The sequence below is a fragment of the Eschrichtius robustus genome, chromosome 2, assembly GCF_028021215.1.
Source record: "Eschrichtius robustus isolate mEscRob2 chromosome 2, mEscRob2.pri, whole genome shotgun sequence".
In the NCBI taxonomy this organism is placed as follows: Eukaryota; Metazoa; Chordata; class Mammalia; order Artiodactyla; family Eschrichtiidae; genus Eschrichtius; species Eschrichtius robustus.
Window position 1 is genome coordinate 95220937 of NC_090825.1, and position 17941 is coordinate 95238877.

Here is a 17941-nt window from a genome sequence, read left to right on the forward strand (position 1 = left end):
TAAATGTGTCTGTCTACTGTCTCTCAACATAATGTTTTTTGGGATTCATTCACGTTGTTACTTGTGTCAGCAATTCTTTTGTTGCTGAGTAATAGTTCCTTGTATGAAAATAACACAATTTGTTTATCTGTACTCCTCTTGATAGACTTTTGGGTTGTTTCCAGTTTCTGGCTATTATGAATAAGACTGCTATTGACATTTGTGTACAAGTCTTTTTGTGGACATATGTTTTTATTTCCCTTGAGTAAATGTCTAGCAATGGGATTGCTGACCCCTTAAGCCAAATCTGAGGCTTTGTATTTGAGTTTTAGCCAGTCCGTGCTGCACGGATTGGGAAGAAGTCAAATAAATGTAAAAAGTCATAGAATTGTGAATCTGTCACCTTGTGTGGTTCCCTTCTTTTACGAATCTGTCACCTTGTGTGGATCCCTTCTCTTTAACTTCTTTCTGCTTTTAGTCATTCTCCAATGCCTTCAAATCACTGTTTTTAAAATATTTTCTTTAGAAGTTATACTTTTTATTTGCAAGGGAAGTTGATGTGATATGAACTCCTTCCTACCATTATCAGATTAGGAACTCTAAAACTGCTTCTTTTAAATTGTAAGTCTTATTCTGTTCCAGCTCTGCTCCAGATCCACCAAAGTCTTTCCGTGTTGTTTAATTCTTTCTTTCTTTCTTTCTTTCTTTCTTTCTTTCTTTCTTTCTTTCTTTCTTTCCTTTCTTTCTTTCTTTCTTTCTTGCTTGCTTGCTTGCTTGCTTGCTTGCTGTGTTGGGTCTTCGTTTCTGTGCGAGGGCTTTCTCTAGTTGCGGCGAGCAGGGGCCACTCTTCATCGCGGTGCGCGGGCCTCTCACTATCGTGGCCTCTCTTGTTGCGGAGCACAGGCTCCAGACGTGCAGGCTCAGTAGTTGTGGCTCACGGGCCTAGTTGCTCCACGGCATGTGGGATCTTCCCAGACCAGGGCTCGAACCCGTGTTCCCTGCATTGGCAGGCAGATTCTCAACCACTGCGCCACCAGGGAAGCCCCTTCCGTGTTGTTTATAATGGAAGTCAAAGTTCTTACAATTGCCTTTAAGACCCTACATGATCAGTGACCCCTTTTGATCCACTATCTTGTTGACCTCCACCTGGCTCACTTTGGATAATTCTGTTCTCTTTACCTCAGAAGCTCTTGGTTGTTCATGTGGTTGGTTGGCTTCCTTATCTTTTTCAGCTCTTTGCGCAAATATCACACTTATCAGTGAGCCTTGCCGTAATCATCATAGTGAAAAGTGCTTCCACCTGTATGGTACATTCTTACTTCATTTTTTTCTGTAATACTTATTATTCTTATCTGGCTCTCTATATATTCTACGTGTTCATTTTTTTTAATTGTCTGTCTCTACTACTAAACTATAAACTCCACAAGGGTAGGAATTTTTGTCTGTTTTGTTCACTACTGTATTTTCACTACTTTACATGGCCCTTGGTAGATAGTGGGTTCTCAAAAAATAGTTGTTGATTAAATAAATGCACAATATCCCTGCTTTACTAATTGTGCTATTTTGAGGTTCAGTTTATAGGGTTTTCTTATAAAGAGGGATGTTTGTGTTCATTGGTGGAGGAAAGAAAAGTAAAGAGAGGAGGGTATGGATTATATTTTGTATTTCCTAGTGTTCTTTTGTGTTTTCGTTTTGGTTGTACTTTAAGCCTTTTGTGGTTCATTTATTTCACGACTCTTGAGTTTTGCTGGAATACTAGATTCAGTCATTTACATTTTTCCTCTTTAAAAGTGGGAATATGTATAATAAGAATTGCTTTAGTTTGAAATGGAAATTCTCCAGGGAAAAAAGGTGATGTCATTAGCTGTTGATGCAGCAATCAATTTAAAGAACTTTAGATCTAAGAGACCTTTAATCAGTCTAGTTTGAAATAGAAATGTATTCTCTGCTTTATAAATAATTGACTAAAACCAGACCATTAACAAATTAAATAAAGATTTTACTAATGCCAAAGAACTGTGCTGTTAGCAAAATTACTCTTATGTCATAGTCGTCAAAGATGTGCACTTGCTAAATAGAATTGATGTACTTTTTCAGAGTGTTGCCAACTGTGAGAGCATTGGTTGAATGACATTTCGCTGTCCTCAAACTTGTGCTATGGTCTTCATATATTCATGGTGTGCAGAGGTGGCAAGCAGTCTGAAGGATGATTCATTGATGTTTTCCCTCATCACTTTATAACTTGGATATGAAGACCAATTAGGTATTTTGGCCAAACCTGTGGGTCAAGGAGTATAATTTTAAGTTTCATGCCACCCTGGCAGTGACACTAGGTTGACTTTTGTGGCATCTAAACTTGAGGGTATAGGTTAGAGAGTATCCCTAAGTTGTGATATTTGTAATAAAGCATTTATACCTCTTGTAATGTGGATACTGTATTGCAAAATAGTCATCTCCAAGATCCTGACCTTGTCTTCGTATACGTATAGATGTCACTGTATAGAATTCTTTCTCTGGGAGGCAAGTAGTAGTGTGGCTTGTTCCTTTGAGACTTACTGCCTCCTGTTCTTGCCCATGACTAGAGGATGGCAAAGAGGTTGAAGATGTTCTCTCATCGCACCTATACATTCCTCTGTTACAGCCTTTAATATATTGTATCTTTTAAAAAATAGCATTATTAAATTATCATTTACATAGTGTAATCTGTATCCTTTTAATTGCACTGTTTGGTGAATTTTGATAGCGTTGTATCTGTGAGATCATGGTCATAATCAAAATACAGAGCATTTTCATCGTGCTAAGAAGTTTCCTCATGCCCCCTGGCAGTTCTTTCCTCCCTAAACCCTGGCTGCAGGAAACCACTGATCTGCTTTGTGTCACTATAGATTGTGTTTAGTAGGATTTTATATAAATGGAATCATACACATGTACTTTCCTCTGGCTTCTTCCACTGAGTATGATTTTGAGGTTCATCCATGTTGTTTAATTGTTTTTTATTGTGGGTTGGTATTCTTTTTTATTGCGGGGTGGTATTCTATCATACGGATGTGTCACAGTTTGTTTATCCATTCACTTGTTGATGGATAGTGGGGCTCTTTCCAGCTTTGGGCAATTTTGAATAAATCTGTTAGCATTCATGTACACATCTTTTTATGGACATATATTTTCATTTCTCTTGAGTAACTTCTTAGGGGTGGATTGACTGGGTTGTAGGGTCAGTGTATATTTAACTATATGAGAAACTGCCAAACAGTTTTCCAAAGTGGTTATACTACTTTACCTTCCAACCAGCAGTTTCTTCATATCCTGGCCAACACTTGGTGCTGCCATTCTTTAAAGTTTTAGCCGTTCTAATGGGTATAAGGATGTTGAACATAAGGATTTTGAATATCTTTTTATGTGTTTTTTGGCCATTTGTTTATCTTCTTTTGTGAATTATCTGTTCCAATCTTCGCCCTTTTTGTATAGATTTCATTTTCTTTTTCTTTTCTTTTTAAATTTATTTTTCTTTTAACATCTTTATTGGAGTATAATTGCTTTACAGTGGGGTAGATTTCATTTTCTTATTGTGATAAGAATTCTTTATATAGTTTGGGTACAAGTCCTTTGTCAGGTATATGTATTGTGAATATTTTATTAGTCCGTGGCTTGCCTTTTTCTTAATGGTGACTTTTAAAGAAGAGAATTTTTTGTTTTGATGAAGTCTAGTTTATAATTGTTTTCTTTTATGGTTCATACTTTTATGGCTCTCTCTAAAATCTTTGCCTATCCTAAGATCACAAAGATTTCCTTTTATGTTTTCTTCTGGAAGTTTGATGGTTTTAGCACTTACATTTAGGTCTGTGATCCATTTTGAGTTCATTTTTGTGTTTGGTGTTAGGTAGAGGTTGTTTTTTATTTTGTTTCCATGTACATATCTAGTTGTTCCAGCATCATTTACCTTGGTACCTTCGTTAGAAATCAATTGATGGGTCTTTATGTCTATCCTTTGCCAGTGCCACATTGTCTTTATTGCTGTAGTTTTATATTCTTCAAGTTAGGTAATATAGCTCCTCCAACTCTTTAAAAAAATTGGTTTGACACTTTTAGGTCATTTGCCTTTTCATTTAAATTTTAGAATCAACTTGTCAGTTTCTGTTAAAAAATTCCTGCTGGGGATTTAATTAGATTGTCCTAAATTCTATAGATCATTTTTGGAAGAACTGACATCTTAATAATATTGAATCTTTAAATTCTTGAGCATGGTATATCTCTCCATTTATTGATATCTTCTTTAATTTATTCCAGTAATGTTTGTAGTTTTTCCAGTGACCAGGATTTGCACAAATTTTGTTATCCTTATGCTATAGACTGAATGTTTGTGTCTCTTCAAGATTTGTATGTTGAAACCTCACCCCCATGGTGATGATATTAGGAGGTAGGACCTTTAGGGGGTGATTAGGTAATAAGGAAAGAACCCTAATGAATGGGATTAGTGCCCTTATAAAGAGGCCCTAGAGAACTCCCTTGCCTCCTTCTGCCACGTGAGGATACAAGAAGTCTGCAGTCTGAAAGAGGGCCCTCACTCAACCTTGCTGGCACCCTTATCTCAGACTTCCAGTCTCCACAACTGTGAGAAATAAATGTTGTTATTATTAAGCTGTGCAGTCTGTGGTATTTTGTTTTAGTGGCCTGAACAGACTAAGACTGTGTATTTGCATGATTTTGGTTGCTACTATAAATGGAATTGCATTTTTAATATTTTCCAATTGTTTGTTTCCAGTATATTGAAAACTATTGATGTTTCATATTAATCTTTTGCCATAACTTTCTTAAAATTGGCCATTAGTTTTAGTAGCTTTTTTGCAGTTACTTAGGATTTTCTACATATGTGTTATATCAAAATTACTTGTGTGTATGTTTGTCTTCATCACTAGACTTGGAGCTTTTGGGACAGAGATTGTAAGTTTATTGATTTTTATGTCCCCAGCATCTATGACCGTACAAAAGTCAGGTCCATGCTCTTCTGGTTTTTCTCCTTTCTGGCTGCTTCTTTTAGTCAGTCATATTTGCTACTTTCTTCTCATTTCCATAACCTCTAAATTTTGTATTGTGCCAGGAGTCAGTCCCTGATCCTCTTCTCTTTTCTTTTGTACTTCCCTGGCAATCACATCTAGGCTTCTGCGTTTAAAAACTATTTTCTAATAAAACATTTTTTCTCTAGCCTACTTGATAGTTTCATTGGATATAGAATAGGCATCTCAAGCTTAACATTAAAAAAATAGACTGATCTTTGGATCATTCCTCTTGAAACTGTTCCTGTAGTTTTCTCATCTCAGTTAATGGTAAACTTGTTTTTGTTTGTTTGTTTGTTTTTGTTTTTTTCATTTGCAGAGGCCAGTCTTTATATCATTGTGCCATTATTATTTAAAAATGGGTAGAAGACTAGGATGAAAGTCTGATTCTACTGATAAGAAGTGTAGGTTTCATCAGCATACAACTTGTGGTATTTACGTAAAGATGGGAATCATTAGTGTCCTGAAAGCAACAGGCTTTTTCTCAAATTATATGCTTGTTGAGTTAAGGCTGATATCTATTGTATATAATAGTTAAGAAAACCACATATATAAAATGCCGGAAATTGAAGATTTTTCTTAATGCCAAGGTATTATTTTTAGCCATTTAGGACTGGAATTTATTATTTTTTGAGTTTTAGATATTCCTCTAGTTAGGACAAAAGTAGGGAACCACTTGCATTCCTTCTGTTAAATTACTTGGTAATTTAATCACCATTTATAATTTTATTATATTTGCAGATTTGTTCTAAGTCCCAAACAAATAGCTTTTTTAGAATCTGATTTTGTAAATTGGGCACTGCCAGCTTAAAAATGGGGAATAAAATTTGGCATCTCCCGGAGGGCATCCAAATGACAGCCTGTTGAAATTTTTGCTGATTTGATTAATGAACCTATTTGAGCAGATTATAAATACCTTCTTCATTTCTTCTACAGCATTTTCTTTCCAAAGGAAAAAGGTGAAAATTTGAGGTATAATCATCAGTGCCTCTATTGTTCACTGGTACATAGAATGTTTCCAATTCATTCATTCACTGTTCATTTCAAATCGAACTTTCTCCACTTAAATTTAGTATCCATTGATGATTTTTACTTGCATCAATTTCTGTAACTTTTGATTTTGATATAATTTCAAACTTAGAGAAAAGTGGGAATAATAGCATAAGGAATCTTCATATACTCTTTACTCCTATTCACCAGTTGTTTACATTTTTCATATTTAATGTCTAGAATGGGGATAATGAGAGTACCTATCTCAAGTAGTGTTGGTATTGTCTCCTAGTTTCACTGTAAATATTTTGTTAGTTTTGTTTTTCTTACTACTCTGTGTAACTGTAAAGTATTTTTAAAAATAATTCTAGTTATCCTATATTCCCTCTTCATTTAAGTTTTCTGAATACTGATCTTTTTCTGTGAAATTTTATGTGTGGGTGTGTGTATGTGCGTATACCTACATATGAGTTTAGCGATTTTTTATTTTTAATTTTTATATTACTCTTTCATGTGGGCATGGGACAAATATTTTTAAATCACAAAATTCAATAGAAAAGGCTCTAGAATTTAAGAACGTCAACCAACGAACTCTTTTTAGTTATGATGGTTTTAAAAATTTACCTTTCCTTGTATTTTTTGATTTGTTTCAATTCAACAGATAGATATAGAGTGCCAACTATATTTAAAAGATACTATTAAAAAAAGAGGGCTTCCCTGGTGGTGCAGTGGTTGAGAATCTGCCTGCTAATGCAGGGGACACGGGTTCGAGCCCTGGTCTGGGAAAATCCCACATGCCGTGGAGCAGCTGGGCCCGTGAGCCACAACTGCTGAGCCTGCGCATCTGGAGCCTGGCCCCCGCAATGGGAGGGGCCGTGATAGTGAGAGGCCTGCGCACCGCGATGAAGAGTGGCCCCCGCTTGCCGCAACTAGAGAAAGCCCTCGCACGAAACGAAGACCCAACACGGCTAGGAAGGAAGGAAGGAAGGGAGGGAGGGAGGGAGGGAGGAAGGAAGGAAGGAAGGAAGGAAGGAAGGAAGGAAGGAAGGAAGGAAGGAAGGAAGGAAGGAAGGAAGGAAGGAGATATTAAAAAAAAAAATACTGTAGGAAACCTTAGGCGACCCAAATGCCTTATATTTATAATGCTTTGTAGTTTCCAAAACAATTTGAATATGCATTTTCTTATTTGATATTACCAATAACTCAGAAAAGTAGATAATTCACGTAGATTTATTTCCATTTTTTATGAGGAAATTGAGACCTTGAAAGATTGTGACTTAACTCTCAGGGTCACCTAGCTAGTGAGTGACAGCGTAAGCATGAACTAAAGCATAAGCTTTAAGTTAGTGATCTCAATTCTCCCATTCCACCTCTGTGCAGTGACTGAGCATACATTAATTTATGCAGAGGTCTGACCTAGTGGGACCATATTTTAATTTATTCAGTTAATATTTATCTTTGTCATTTATCTTAAGTACTTAAAGGACAGGGATAGGATTAGTTAAATGAGATCAAAACAGTGTCTTACAGGTCCATACAAATACCTAGAGGGTGCTTTTCAATTAAGACGGTGATGTGTGTCAAAATGCTTGGATATATGAGAGTAGTTATGACATGTTCTTTCCTGTTATATTGGAGGGTCTACTGCATGTGACTGTTGAAAAAGTAGTGGGCTGCTATTAGAGACTATGTTACTACTGCAATCAGTGTTAAAGATGAGTACATTACGCATCCTTACTTAACATGTACCATTAAATTCATTTTTTTACTTGTGGTATTATGGATTATGTCTTTGCAACATCTTCCCCCTTTTTACCCATAACCTCTAAAAGGTTCAGTGCCAGAAAGTACAGAATTGTATCTTTATTTTCTCATCACATCCTCTCTCGAATAGATAATACTTTCATTGCTCTCTTTCCAGTTTGGCTTTGAGTCACTGCTGTGATTCTAGCTGTTGAACAGTCTTTCAAGTTAGCAATTAGTATTCCAGTTAAGTAAAAATTGTTGTGAGGCTGCCATTCTTACCAGTGTAGCTAAGGTAGTTTTACTAAATCAATTACTAGAGTCATGTTGTCAGAGGTATATGACAATTACATGTCACAAAACTTCCCTAAATATTGATACTTTAGATTTATTGGAAATTAGATTTAAAACTTCATAGTTTTGAGGTTGGAGAAACCAATAATCAGTCCTGTTCAGTAAAGCCACATTTATGCTGCTTAATATTTTGAAACTTAAGCTGTTTTAGTCTGTCTTTACTGTTTTTGCCTTCCTGATTCAATTTTGCTGTTGTTAATTAATAAATTCAAAGAAAGTATTCTAATTAGTTTCTGTCATAACTGGGAACCATAGTAAGTTAGAATACTTTGGAAAGCATGATAACACCTGCTCACTAGTAGATATCAATTCTTTGCCTGGCTCTATTCCAGTCTCACTAACTGTGTCTAAATGTGTGAACCTCTTACCATCTGGGCACTTCAATTTCCCTTTAAAAAAAAAAAAAAAAGTTCTACCGTGTTCTACTTACTGCAAAGAGTTTTGAAAGATAATAGGAGGTCATTAAAGTACTTATCACCAGTATATGCTATTTACTGGTTAAAATTTATAGCTATTTAAAAAACATTGGCTTTAAAATATACTGGTTTTTGTTTTTGTTTTTTTTTGGCTGCACCGCGTGGCTTGTGGGATCCTAGTTCCCTGACCAGGGAGGGATCAACCTGGCCCTTGGCAGTGAGAGCGCGGAGTCCTAACCACTGGACGGCCAGGGAATTCCCTAAAACATACTGTTTTAAAATCGTAATTTACTATTTATAAACCATTGACTCCTTTAGTGTAGTTCATCGCTTAGTCTCAGAACTTTTATTTTTAGAACAGAGTATATTTAAAGACCAGTTTTACTGTTGAATTTGACAGGCATGGCACGTGGCCAATCTAATGAGCCCAAAGGGAGAGTGTACAGAGTGTGCAGGTTAAAGGAGCCCTGGAACTGACTTTCCACAAAGTCCAGGCTCTCCATGTTCATTCCTGCTGATTGGAGATTTGCTTAAAGTTGACTGTTTTCTTCCTTCTGTACCATCTGATTCCAATCTGTGCTTGTCTTTTGTAGCTGGAGACAGTTGGATGGCAGCTTAACCTTCAGATGGCTCACTCTGCCCAAGCAAAACTAAAATCTCCTCAAGCTGTGTTACAGCTAGGAGTGAGCAATGAGGATTCGAAGGTAAGAAAGGGTATCCCATTGAAAGGATGTATTTTGCTTACTAGGTCTTGTACTTTATTGTTAGCAAGGTCTTTGTTCTCTGAATTGAAGATTTAAACATAATTTAATTAAAATTAAAGAAAGATTAACAAAATGACAGATCTTTGTGACAAGTTTTGATGTCAGATTTACATATCACTTTGTTATTTATTTGAAAAAACAGGTTGTCTTACAAGGTACTTTTCTTGCAAGAATATGTTATAATGTCTTCTTTTAAATTCTGCAAGGGAAAAAATTGGTAGTAGTCATATAAAATTATGATTTTAATGTTTTAGATAATTGTGGATGTTTCTGGGTGTTTTGTGTTTTAAGCTGCATACATATGGCAAAGGGAATAATGTTGTCCAGCCAATGCCTGAAATATGAAGGTGACCTGAGTTCTGTTTGTGTATGTATAGTATGTCTGTGTGTGTATTTAAATCTCAGCTATTACAAAATAGAATTTTGGATTAGTTTTAAACTGCATGGTGATTTCTTCTTTAGTATTAATGTATGAAAACTTGAACATGTTTTCAAAGGTCAAAGAGTTGCTATGGAATAGTTTTTACTACAGCATATTGAGAAATGTGTATTTCAGTTGTCATTGAATGCTATTTTTATATATTTTTTACTACAATTGAGTATCTTTAAGAGAGAGAGAGAAGGGGGAGTGACTTTTTTTCCTTAAATAAATGAGACTGTCTCATTTTAAGACAAATGAAATAGAGGTGAGAATGAGGTAGGAAGATCTGAAGGAGAAGAGATTACTGTGGCTGTATGTGATCAGAGAAGAATGGAAGAAATGTTATTATTTATAATGGGCATTGAAGGATGTGTATATTATTACTTCTTTGTTAGCACTTTCACTGTTTATTATGTCTTGTACATTTCTGTCTTCCATAAGAACTGGCATCAGTGCCTAGCTCAGGTTACATGTCTACAGAATTTTAGGCAATTGAATTGGATCTTAACATATATAATTTATTAATTTATTACAGTGTTTGCAAAGAATCATTTCATTTCACACATTTTCAACAGAAAAGAACATAAACTTAATGGTTAAGTGTCGAATTGACTGGTATATTATATATGCTCTGCAATTTAGTAGCGGTCTAACCTTGGGCAAGTTACTTAATCTTTATGAGTGTCAGTTTCTTCATCTGTAAAACAGGAATAATATTATCTGTCTCACAGGGCTTTTATGAAGATCAAATACTCAGTGTATGTAAAGTACATGATGCTTTATAAATGCTGGCTGCTGCCATCTTCATCATCATCAATAAAAGTTTTCTTGGGCTAATGAATAAATAAATCTCTTTGTTTTAAACCAAAGCTGCCACTAACTTTGTTTCTTGATGAAATTAACCTTTTCCCTTTTCTTTCATTCTTTCTCCCTTTAATTTTTGATCATATTTTTCATATGTATGCTTCTGAGAATAGGGGAGGGAAAGGATAGCCTGGAAAGTCCTTTATTTTTTTTTCTCCCCATGAACTAGGGAAGGCATTCCTTTAGGTTTAGGATAATAACCTGGAACTCAGTGGTGTGGACTGGGACGATTCCATGAGGGAAAACACACACCTGTATACACACATACGTATATGCGTTCTCCAGGTATACGTTCACTGCTTTATTTCTCGTGACTATCATATGTTAAGTCTGAGTAGCTAAATGGAATTTATGGCTTGGAAGGATACAATTTTGACTCTATATTTGATATACTTTAAGCATCATGACTTTGGCAGTGTGTAACTTTGGGATGGATGCTTGAGTCCTCCCAACTTCTTTATTATGTCTTCAAAACATGTCTCTGTGTCAGTTATATCTTTAGGCAGTAGGAATGAATGAGTAATGCTTCAAGTAAAAGAGTCATGTTTTTAATTCATATTATTCAGGAAGTCTATACAGATGTGAGATCCAACTCATTTGAGATATAGGTTTGAGTACATTTGTATTTTTCTGTCTGTTGCTATTTTAAAATTTTAGATGAACATTTGGTTACCCTTATGACTTGCAGAGCTAGAGAACCGTTTTCATTAACAGACACTTGGGAAGAGGCACAGCAGCACACAAATGTAAAGGATATTTTCATTTCGTATGCAGACTTAAGTGACCCTCTTTCTCTGTGTTGCCTGTCTCCCCTGTGGCATTTTGTGGATTTGGTCCCTATTTCTTATATATTGTAAGCAGCAGACATAATGGAATGTACAACCACGGTCAACCTGGTTAGAAACATGCCCTCTCCAAGTGACGTGTGCCCTAGCTATAAAGGAACAGTTATCTACCATACCTCTGTTCCGCTCAGTGAACTGCTGCTGGGAAGCTTTACTTTTTCTCCATGTTTTTATGATCTGGTATTCTATTCTTTGTACTCTTGTTATATCTGATTCCTTGATGTTAATTTTTACATAACTTCTTTTATTAAGGACCACACACTACTCTTCCCCCAAACATTTGCTCTGTTCTGAAATGAGAATTCGGGAATTCTAGACAGGTTAGAATATTAGGTGAAAGGAACATGAGTATGGAACATGTTTTAAAAACCAAATTTGTTAAAGGAAGGGAGAAATTTTATTAAAAGGAAGATTAAAAGTTATCGCTGATTAGTTTATGATGCAGAGTATCATAAAGTACAAAGTTGTCATGCTTAAGAAATTGACATTTGTTTAAAACAGGAAACAGGTAAAATTCTTTCAAATGTATGTTTTACAGTGTAGTTATGCTGAAAGTACACATATATTAAAATAATTCTGAGAGGATTAGAGTCAGTGCAAATTGTAAGAGAATATTTTGATAGTATTTACAATACTTTTGAGCTGCTGAACTGAAAACTTAACAGTAATTCGCTGAAAAGCGTGGTTTCTAAGAATCTCTTTCTTCTCATTCCCTTCCAACATACACATGAAAAGTGTAGCCTGCAGTGAAGTTTTAATTGCTGTCACTTTAGATAACATTGTTGTACTGGCCTCCTTTCTGTTAGAACATTTCTGTCTCGAGGCTTTCCTGTTTTGCTACTAATTTTATCATGAAAACTGGATGATTCTAGCTTTTCCTGTAGTATCTTGATAGATATTCTAGTTGTTTTCAGTTAATTTTCTTACTGTTTGTCTACTGCATTTAGCAAAGTAAGATTATCTTCCTGTTCCACACATACCTCAAAACAAGTTTTCTGAGTTTTTTGGCTTTTTTGTTTTTTTTGTTTTACTTCATTAGGGGGCAGTAGAGCTCTTTGCTTACCTAACCTCTGGCACTCACAGTGTTATTTGAAATAACATTCAAAATAATTTGTGAAGTCAGTAGTTGTGGGAAATGCTAAGTGTTTACATTTCTAATCTGTGTATAACAATAGAGTTCTCTTGTTTCCATCAACAAAATTAGTGCCTATTAATCAGATATGTACAGAACAAATAAATAAAATCATCCTGATTTCAATATTTGCTAATTTGTATATGATCATTTGCCAAAATGAAATTTATTAAAAAGCCTTCTACACTGTTGATTTTTTTTGTTACATTCTGCCACCTGTATTAACTTCTCTATGAGAAAAGAGAATACAATAATCCCAAAGATAGTTGAATGGCTGTGTTAGGTTAGAGCATAACTGGTTCCAGACTAGTCATAGACAGTTGAAATTTCTTTATTTATAGAGAATAGCAATTTTATATGTAACAGATTTGGTAATTTTGAATGGCATCAACACTTTAACTGAATATCCTAAAAACACTAAAATATTTGAATTTTACTACTAATCTTGCATTTTCCAAAGTAAATTTGCTGTTCAAGACAATCATATTTTGTAAATGCAGTGATTCTAAATTCTTTTTGTTCATCCTTTAAGAAAGGATCCTTGTGTTTCATTCTTTTTTTCTTCTTCTTTTGAAACAACTGGGATAAAGTCACCTTGACAAGAGAACTTTCTAAACATTTATCTAAGTGTTCCATTGGATTGTGCTCAGGTTGCAGAAGGGTAATTATGGTCTTGAGTGAACTTAGGACTTTTAATACCAATTTTTAAAATTAGAGGTCTTCATTCTTATTTTCAAAATGTATGACAAATTCTATTTAGATTGAGAAAAGGGGAAAAAAGCCTTTTTTAAATTGCTTACTCTATGTAGATATGGTATTACCTCCTTTGATATTTAAAACATCTCTTCCAGGTATGAATTCTTATTATTATCTGTATTTTATAGATAGATGGAGAAATGGAAACATGTAGTGGTTAGTTTATTTTCCTAGGTTATTCCTAACTAATAAACAGAGCTAGGATTTGAAGTCAGGCAATTTTATTTCAGAGACCTATGCTATATTTATTGCTAGGATACTGTATCATTTTGCTTATTTAATAACTTAGCAGTTATCCTGTAATATGTGTATATGTTTCAAGGTGTTGAAAGCTTTTCTAAAATGCAATGATTGTTTTATTATTGTTCTTCATAAAACTAAAATTACGTGGATTCTAAATTTCCTTTTCTTTTTCTTTGATTAAATTGAAACAATTTTACACTAAAGTCAACGAAAGACGCTAATATATTCTTTTATGTGGTAAGTAAAGTTGTATGTTTTGATGTTGTCTCAGTTCAATAGACACTGCATTTATTAACAGACCTTATTGTAAGGGCTATATGACATCATTGATGTTGATGTGTCGTGAACAAAGAAATAGGGTGTATCATTAAAAACACATCCTTAGCTGTATATATGACAGGTTTTTCAGTAAGAGAAAAACACACATATGCTGTTCAAATCATGAACTCTTTGTATTAGAAATTTAAAGTATTTTGATCTTCTTAAAGGTAATGTTTGTATTGACTGATTCGGAAGGACCTTCAAATTTGTCTGAGCTGCTTTGATGAACAGGTCTAAATTTTACAAATGTTGTATTTTTATTAATCTAATCTATATAGTGAATATATTTCAGCATATTCTCTTGATAATTTAAATTTATTTTTCTGTGTTACAATATTTGTGCATATATTTATAATGGACATTTTGGAAAATATAGGGAAAAAAAGCCAATTAAAATCAAGTGTAATTCTAGTACCCACAGCATTGTTATGTTTTGTTATATGACCTTCCAGTCATTTTTTTCCTATACCTCTGTTATAAGTGATTTTTTGCAAAACAGTGATGTTTGCATTTGGTTTAAGAAAAGGAATTGAACTTTTGTTATTACTGTTCAGTACTAGATGTGGTATGAGAAGATAGTCTCATTCATCAGTCAGAACTTTTTTTTTCTTTTTTGATAAACAGCAATTATTCATTTTCTACAGTATACTATCTTATGATCTGGAAAGACATTCTATAAAGTCTTGGGCTTTTTTACTCACTGATTTTGATCAGAAATTTATAAAATTAGCTTTGTCTAATGAGCAGGTCTGTGTCAAGATACTTTTATTTGTGTCATTTGGGATAATTTTATTCAGGGTTTAGAAGAATTTTAAGACAGGTCAGTGGTTTTTACTTTTGAAATGAAATGATTGATGAATATTGCTTGTCTTTTAAAAAAGATGTTTCTGGTTCTTTTTTTTATTACCTAAGTTGTATACGTTTATTTTGAAAATGTTATCGATATGGAAAGAAAAACTCACAGATTTACCACCACTGTGCAGTCTCTTTTATTTCAGTGTTCGTTCAATAGCTACTTTCTTTTGAAAGTCTTCTTTGATTTTATATTCTGCTTTTTTCATTTAACTCTGTAACAGATCTTTTCCATATTCAGACTCATCACTAATATATTTTAAATGACTGACTGCATCACATTTTGGCTATGACTTACTACAATTTCCTACCAGTTCCTCTGTTGTCAAATAATGAGTTTGCTTCCAGTATTTTCCTATTATATTGTGATAAACATCTTTGTGTATAAATACATGGTAGGTGTTCAGTAAACACTTATTGGATGATGAATGAACAAATGAATGAATGAATAAAGCATCCTTGGAATTTATGGTTATTCTTCAGGAGTGTAATTACTGGGTGAAAGGGTGTAAACCAAAAAAAAGGTCCTTACTGTAGTTTGATAATTGGCTTTTCATAATCGTTTTAGGAACACACACACTCAAAGGTGGCATTCAAAGGATATAAGAGCTTCTGGAGAAAAGTGTAACATTACTATCTCAAAAGTAGGTTCTTTGATAACTAGTTAATTATTTTGGATAATTTTAGGAGACCAGTGAAAAGCCCTGGTATTTTTGTAAGATTATAGAGCCCTCTCATTTATAATTTCTTTATTCCATTAGTATACACATTAAAGAAGCTTTTGTTATATGTGTTTTATTTTATTATAGAACATGTAGAAGCAATCTCATAAAATATTCTAGCAGTTAGAGTAAATAGAAACAGCCCTTATTTGGTAGACAATTGCCCATATACTTTGAAAAAAAAGCCTGGTTCTTTGCAATCAAATTTATTTATTTAAGTAATCCTAAGGCTTTGTGGCTCTAGTTTTCTGATTCTTAATTTTGTTTTGTATCCTTTTTCATTGTGATCAGTTTCTCAATGATAGTATCCTTTAAGGTGTCATGTTTTCTAAATGAGAGCAATACAAAACTGTCTTTCCTCAATTTAGTGTGTTGTGTGTTTTTTTTGTTTTTTTTTTTTTTTAGTTTTGTGATCAGTATGACTTTCTGAAAGATCTTAGGTATTCAAGTATATTGAAGTGTTCAAATCATACGTGTATAGCTCCTTGGTATCACAAAATGAACCCCCTTGTATGCGTGTGAAGAGTAAGTCTTTTTCTGTACTTTAGGTTGCCTAATGGAAAGTCTGCATTTATCCATAATAAGACTTTTAAGCTAGCAAAAATATTGTTTTAGACACTGTGTATCTTTGATGAGTAAAAACAAAATATTAATACACAGTGTGATGGAAGTTAGTATTCATGTGGAGAAAATGATAAAAACGACTTGGAGGAGAAAATCTTTTTTTTTTTTTTTAATTTATTTATTTATTTTCAGCTGTGTTGGGTCTTCGTTTCTGTGTGAGGGCTTTCTCTAGTTGCGGCAAGCGGGGGCCACTCTTCATCGCGGTGCGCGGGCCTCTCACTGTCGCGGCCTCTCCCGTTGCGGAGCACAGGCTCCAGACGCGCAGGCTCAGTAGTTGTGGCTCACGGGCTTAGTTGCTCCGCGGCATGTGGGATCTTCCCAGACCAGGGCTCGAACCCGTGTCCCCTGCATTGGCAGGCAGATTCTTACCACTGCGCCACCAGGGAAGCCCCAGGAGAAAATCTTTTTAAAAAATACTCCATTCGTGTATTTCATAATTTAAAAAATCATCTTTTTACTAAAATTCTTTTCAAAAAATTTGTGATATTTCCAAGTAGGCAAACAATATCACCCTCACTTTTCTTTCCTAGCTTCTGAACTTCTTTACTTTTTTGAAATCTGGAGGCAATTGATAATTGTAGAATTCCTCAAACATAATAGAATATGTTTAAAAGTACCTTTAAATTTTGTTTAATGTATTTTTATGGATTAGAAATGATAGTAATGTAAATGAGTGGCTTATGTATTTTGAAATAAAAGTGTTAACAATGAATTAGATATCTGAACAAATAAAATTCAATAAATTAAAGTTCAATAAATTAAATAAGCAACAACTTTTAAAATAGCTCAAATTCAATTCAAGAAACATTTAGTAAACCTTTACCATGCATGAGGTACTAGACAAGGTATTAGTGATATAGACGGGTTTTATTTTCCATCATGGAGCTTATGGTCTAAAAGGGAATACATACATTAAGCCGGTAAATATATTTAAGTTTAGTGACTGTTACAAAAGAGGAAATACATGGAACTGTGGAAACTGACAGGAAGGAGTTGGAGACTGCAACAGGCAGGGGAGTTTCAGGTGGAGGAAAGAACACATGAAAAAGGATAGAGGCTTATCTTCTGAGCATGTTGAGTATGAGGTAGCTGAGATATCCAGGTAGAGGTTGTTTGGATGGCAGTCGGTGAGGTGGGGAGTGGATTATAGACTAGAAATTGAGACTTGGAAATCATCAAGGTTTTGATTATCATTTCAGTTATGAGATGGAAGAGGTTAGTCACTTAGGGAGGAAGTATAGAACCTGATGAAATCCCAAATTTAAAAGGCAGGTAGAGCTACAGGAGCTTATCACAGTGATTGGGAAAGGAGCAGCCAGCGACCAAAGCAATAGAGCATTTCTTGGGGGGTGAATAATGTTACATGCTGTAAGAGGTAAAAGAGAGAAAAAAAAAAGATACTAATTTAACCCTCACAGCTGTGAATTAAGTACTAGTATTTTCCCTAGCTTGTAGATTAAGAAGACTAGTCTCAGTGGTTAAGTATCTTTCCCTAGATTGGATATTAGAAAGCAATATGGGCAAGATTTGAACCCAGGTCCACCTGCCACAATAGCCTGAACTTATAATCACTATATAGCAGTTTAAAAAAAAAATGAATTTAGTATCATGGAGGTCACTGGTGATCACTATGTGGGGCAGGAGAAGGAGGTGTTTCAAGACGGAGGGTGGTATTGAATACTGTTGAGAGGTCAGGAAAGAGAAGAACAGACATATGTATGACTGTTGGATTTGGTTAGATGGACTTCTCTGAGAACCTTGGTAATTGTAGTCTCAATTACAATTGAGAGGCAAAAGAATCCTGATTGGAGTAAATTGAGGAAAGAAAACGAGGCAAAAAAATGAAAGCAACCACATACGT

General features: G+C 34.5%; 1 protein-coding gene across 4 annotated transcripts in view; it reads left to right on the forward strand.

Moving 5' to 3' along the window:
* Positions 1–17941, forward strand: part of COMMD10 (COMM domain containing 10) — a 173500-nt gene that overhangs the window by 20276 nt on the left and 135283 nt on the right. For 3 of the 4 annotated variants that reach the window (XM_068534206.1, XM_068534197.1, XM_068534214.1), the window contains exon 5: positions 9130–9240. In XM_068534206.1, the coding sequence (XP_068390307.1) occupies positions 9130–9240 (111 nt within the window). Of the gene's footprint in view, positions 1–9129; positions 9241–10452; positions 10530–17941 lie in introns of those variants that run through there. The other variant, XM_068534216.1, reaches the window with a different exon arrangement.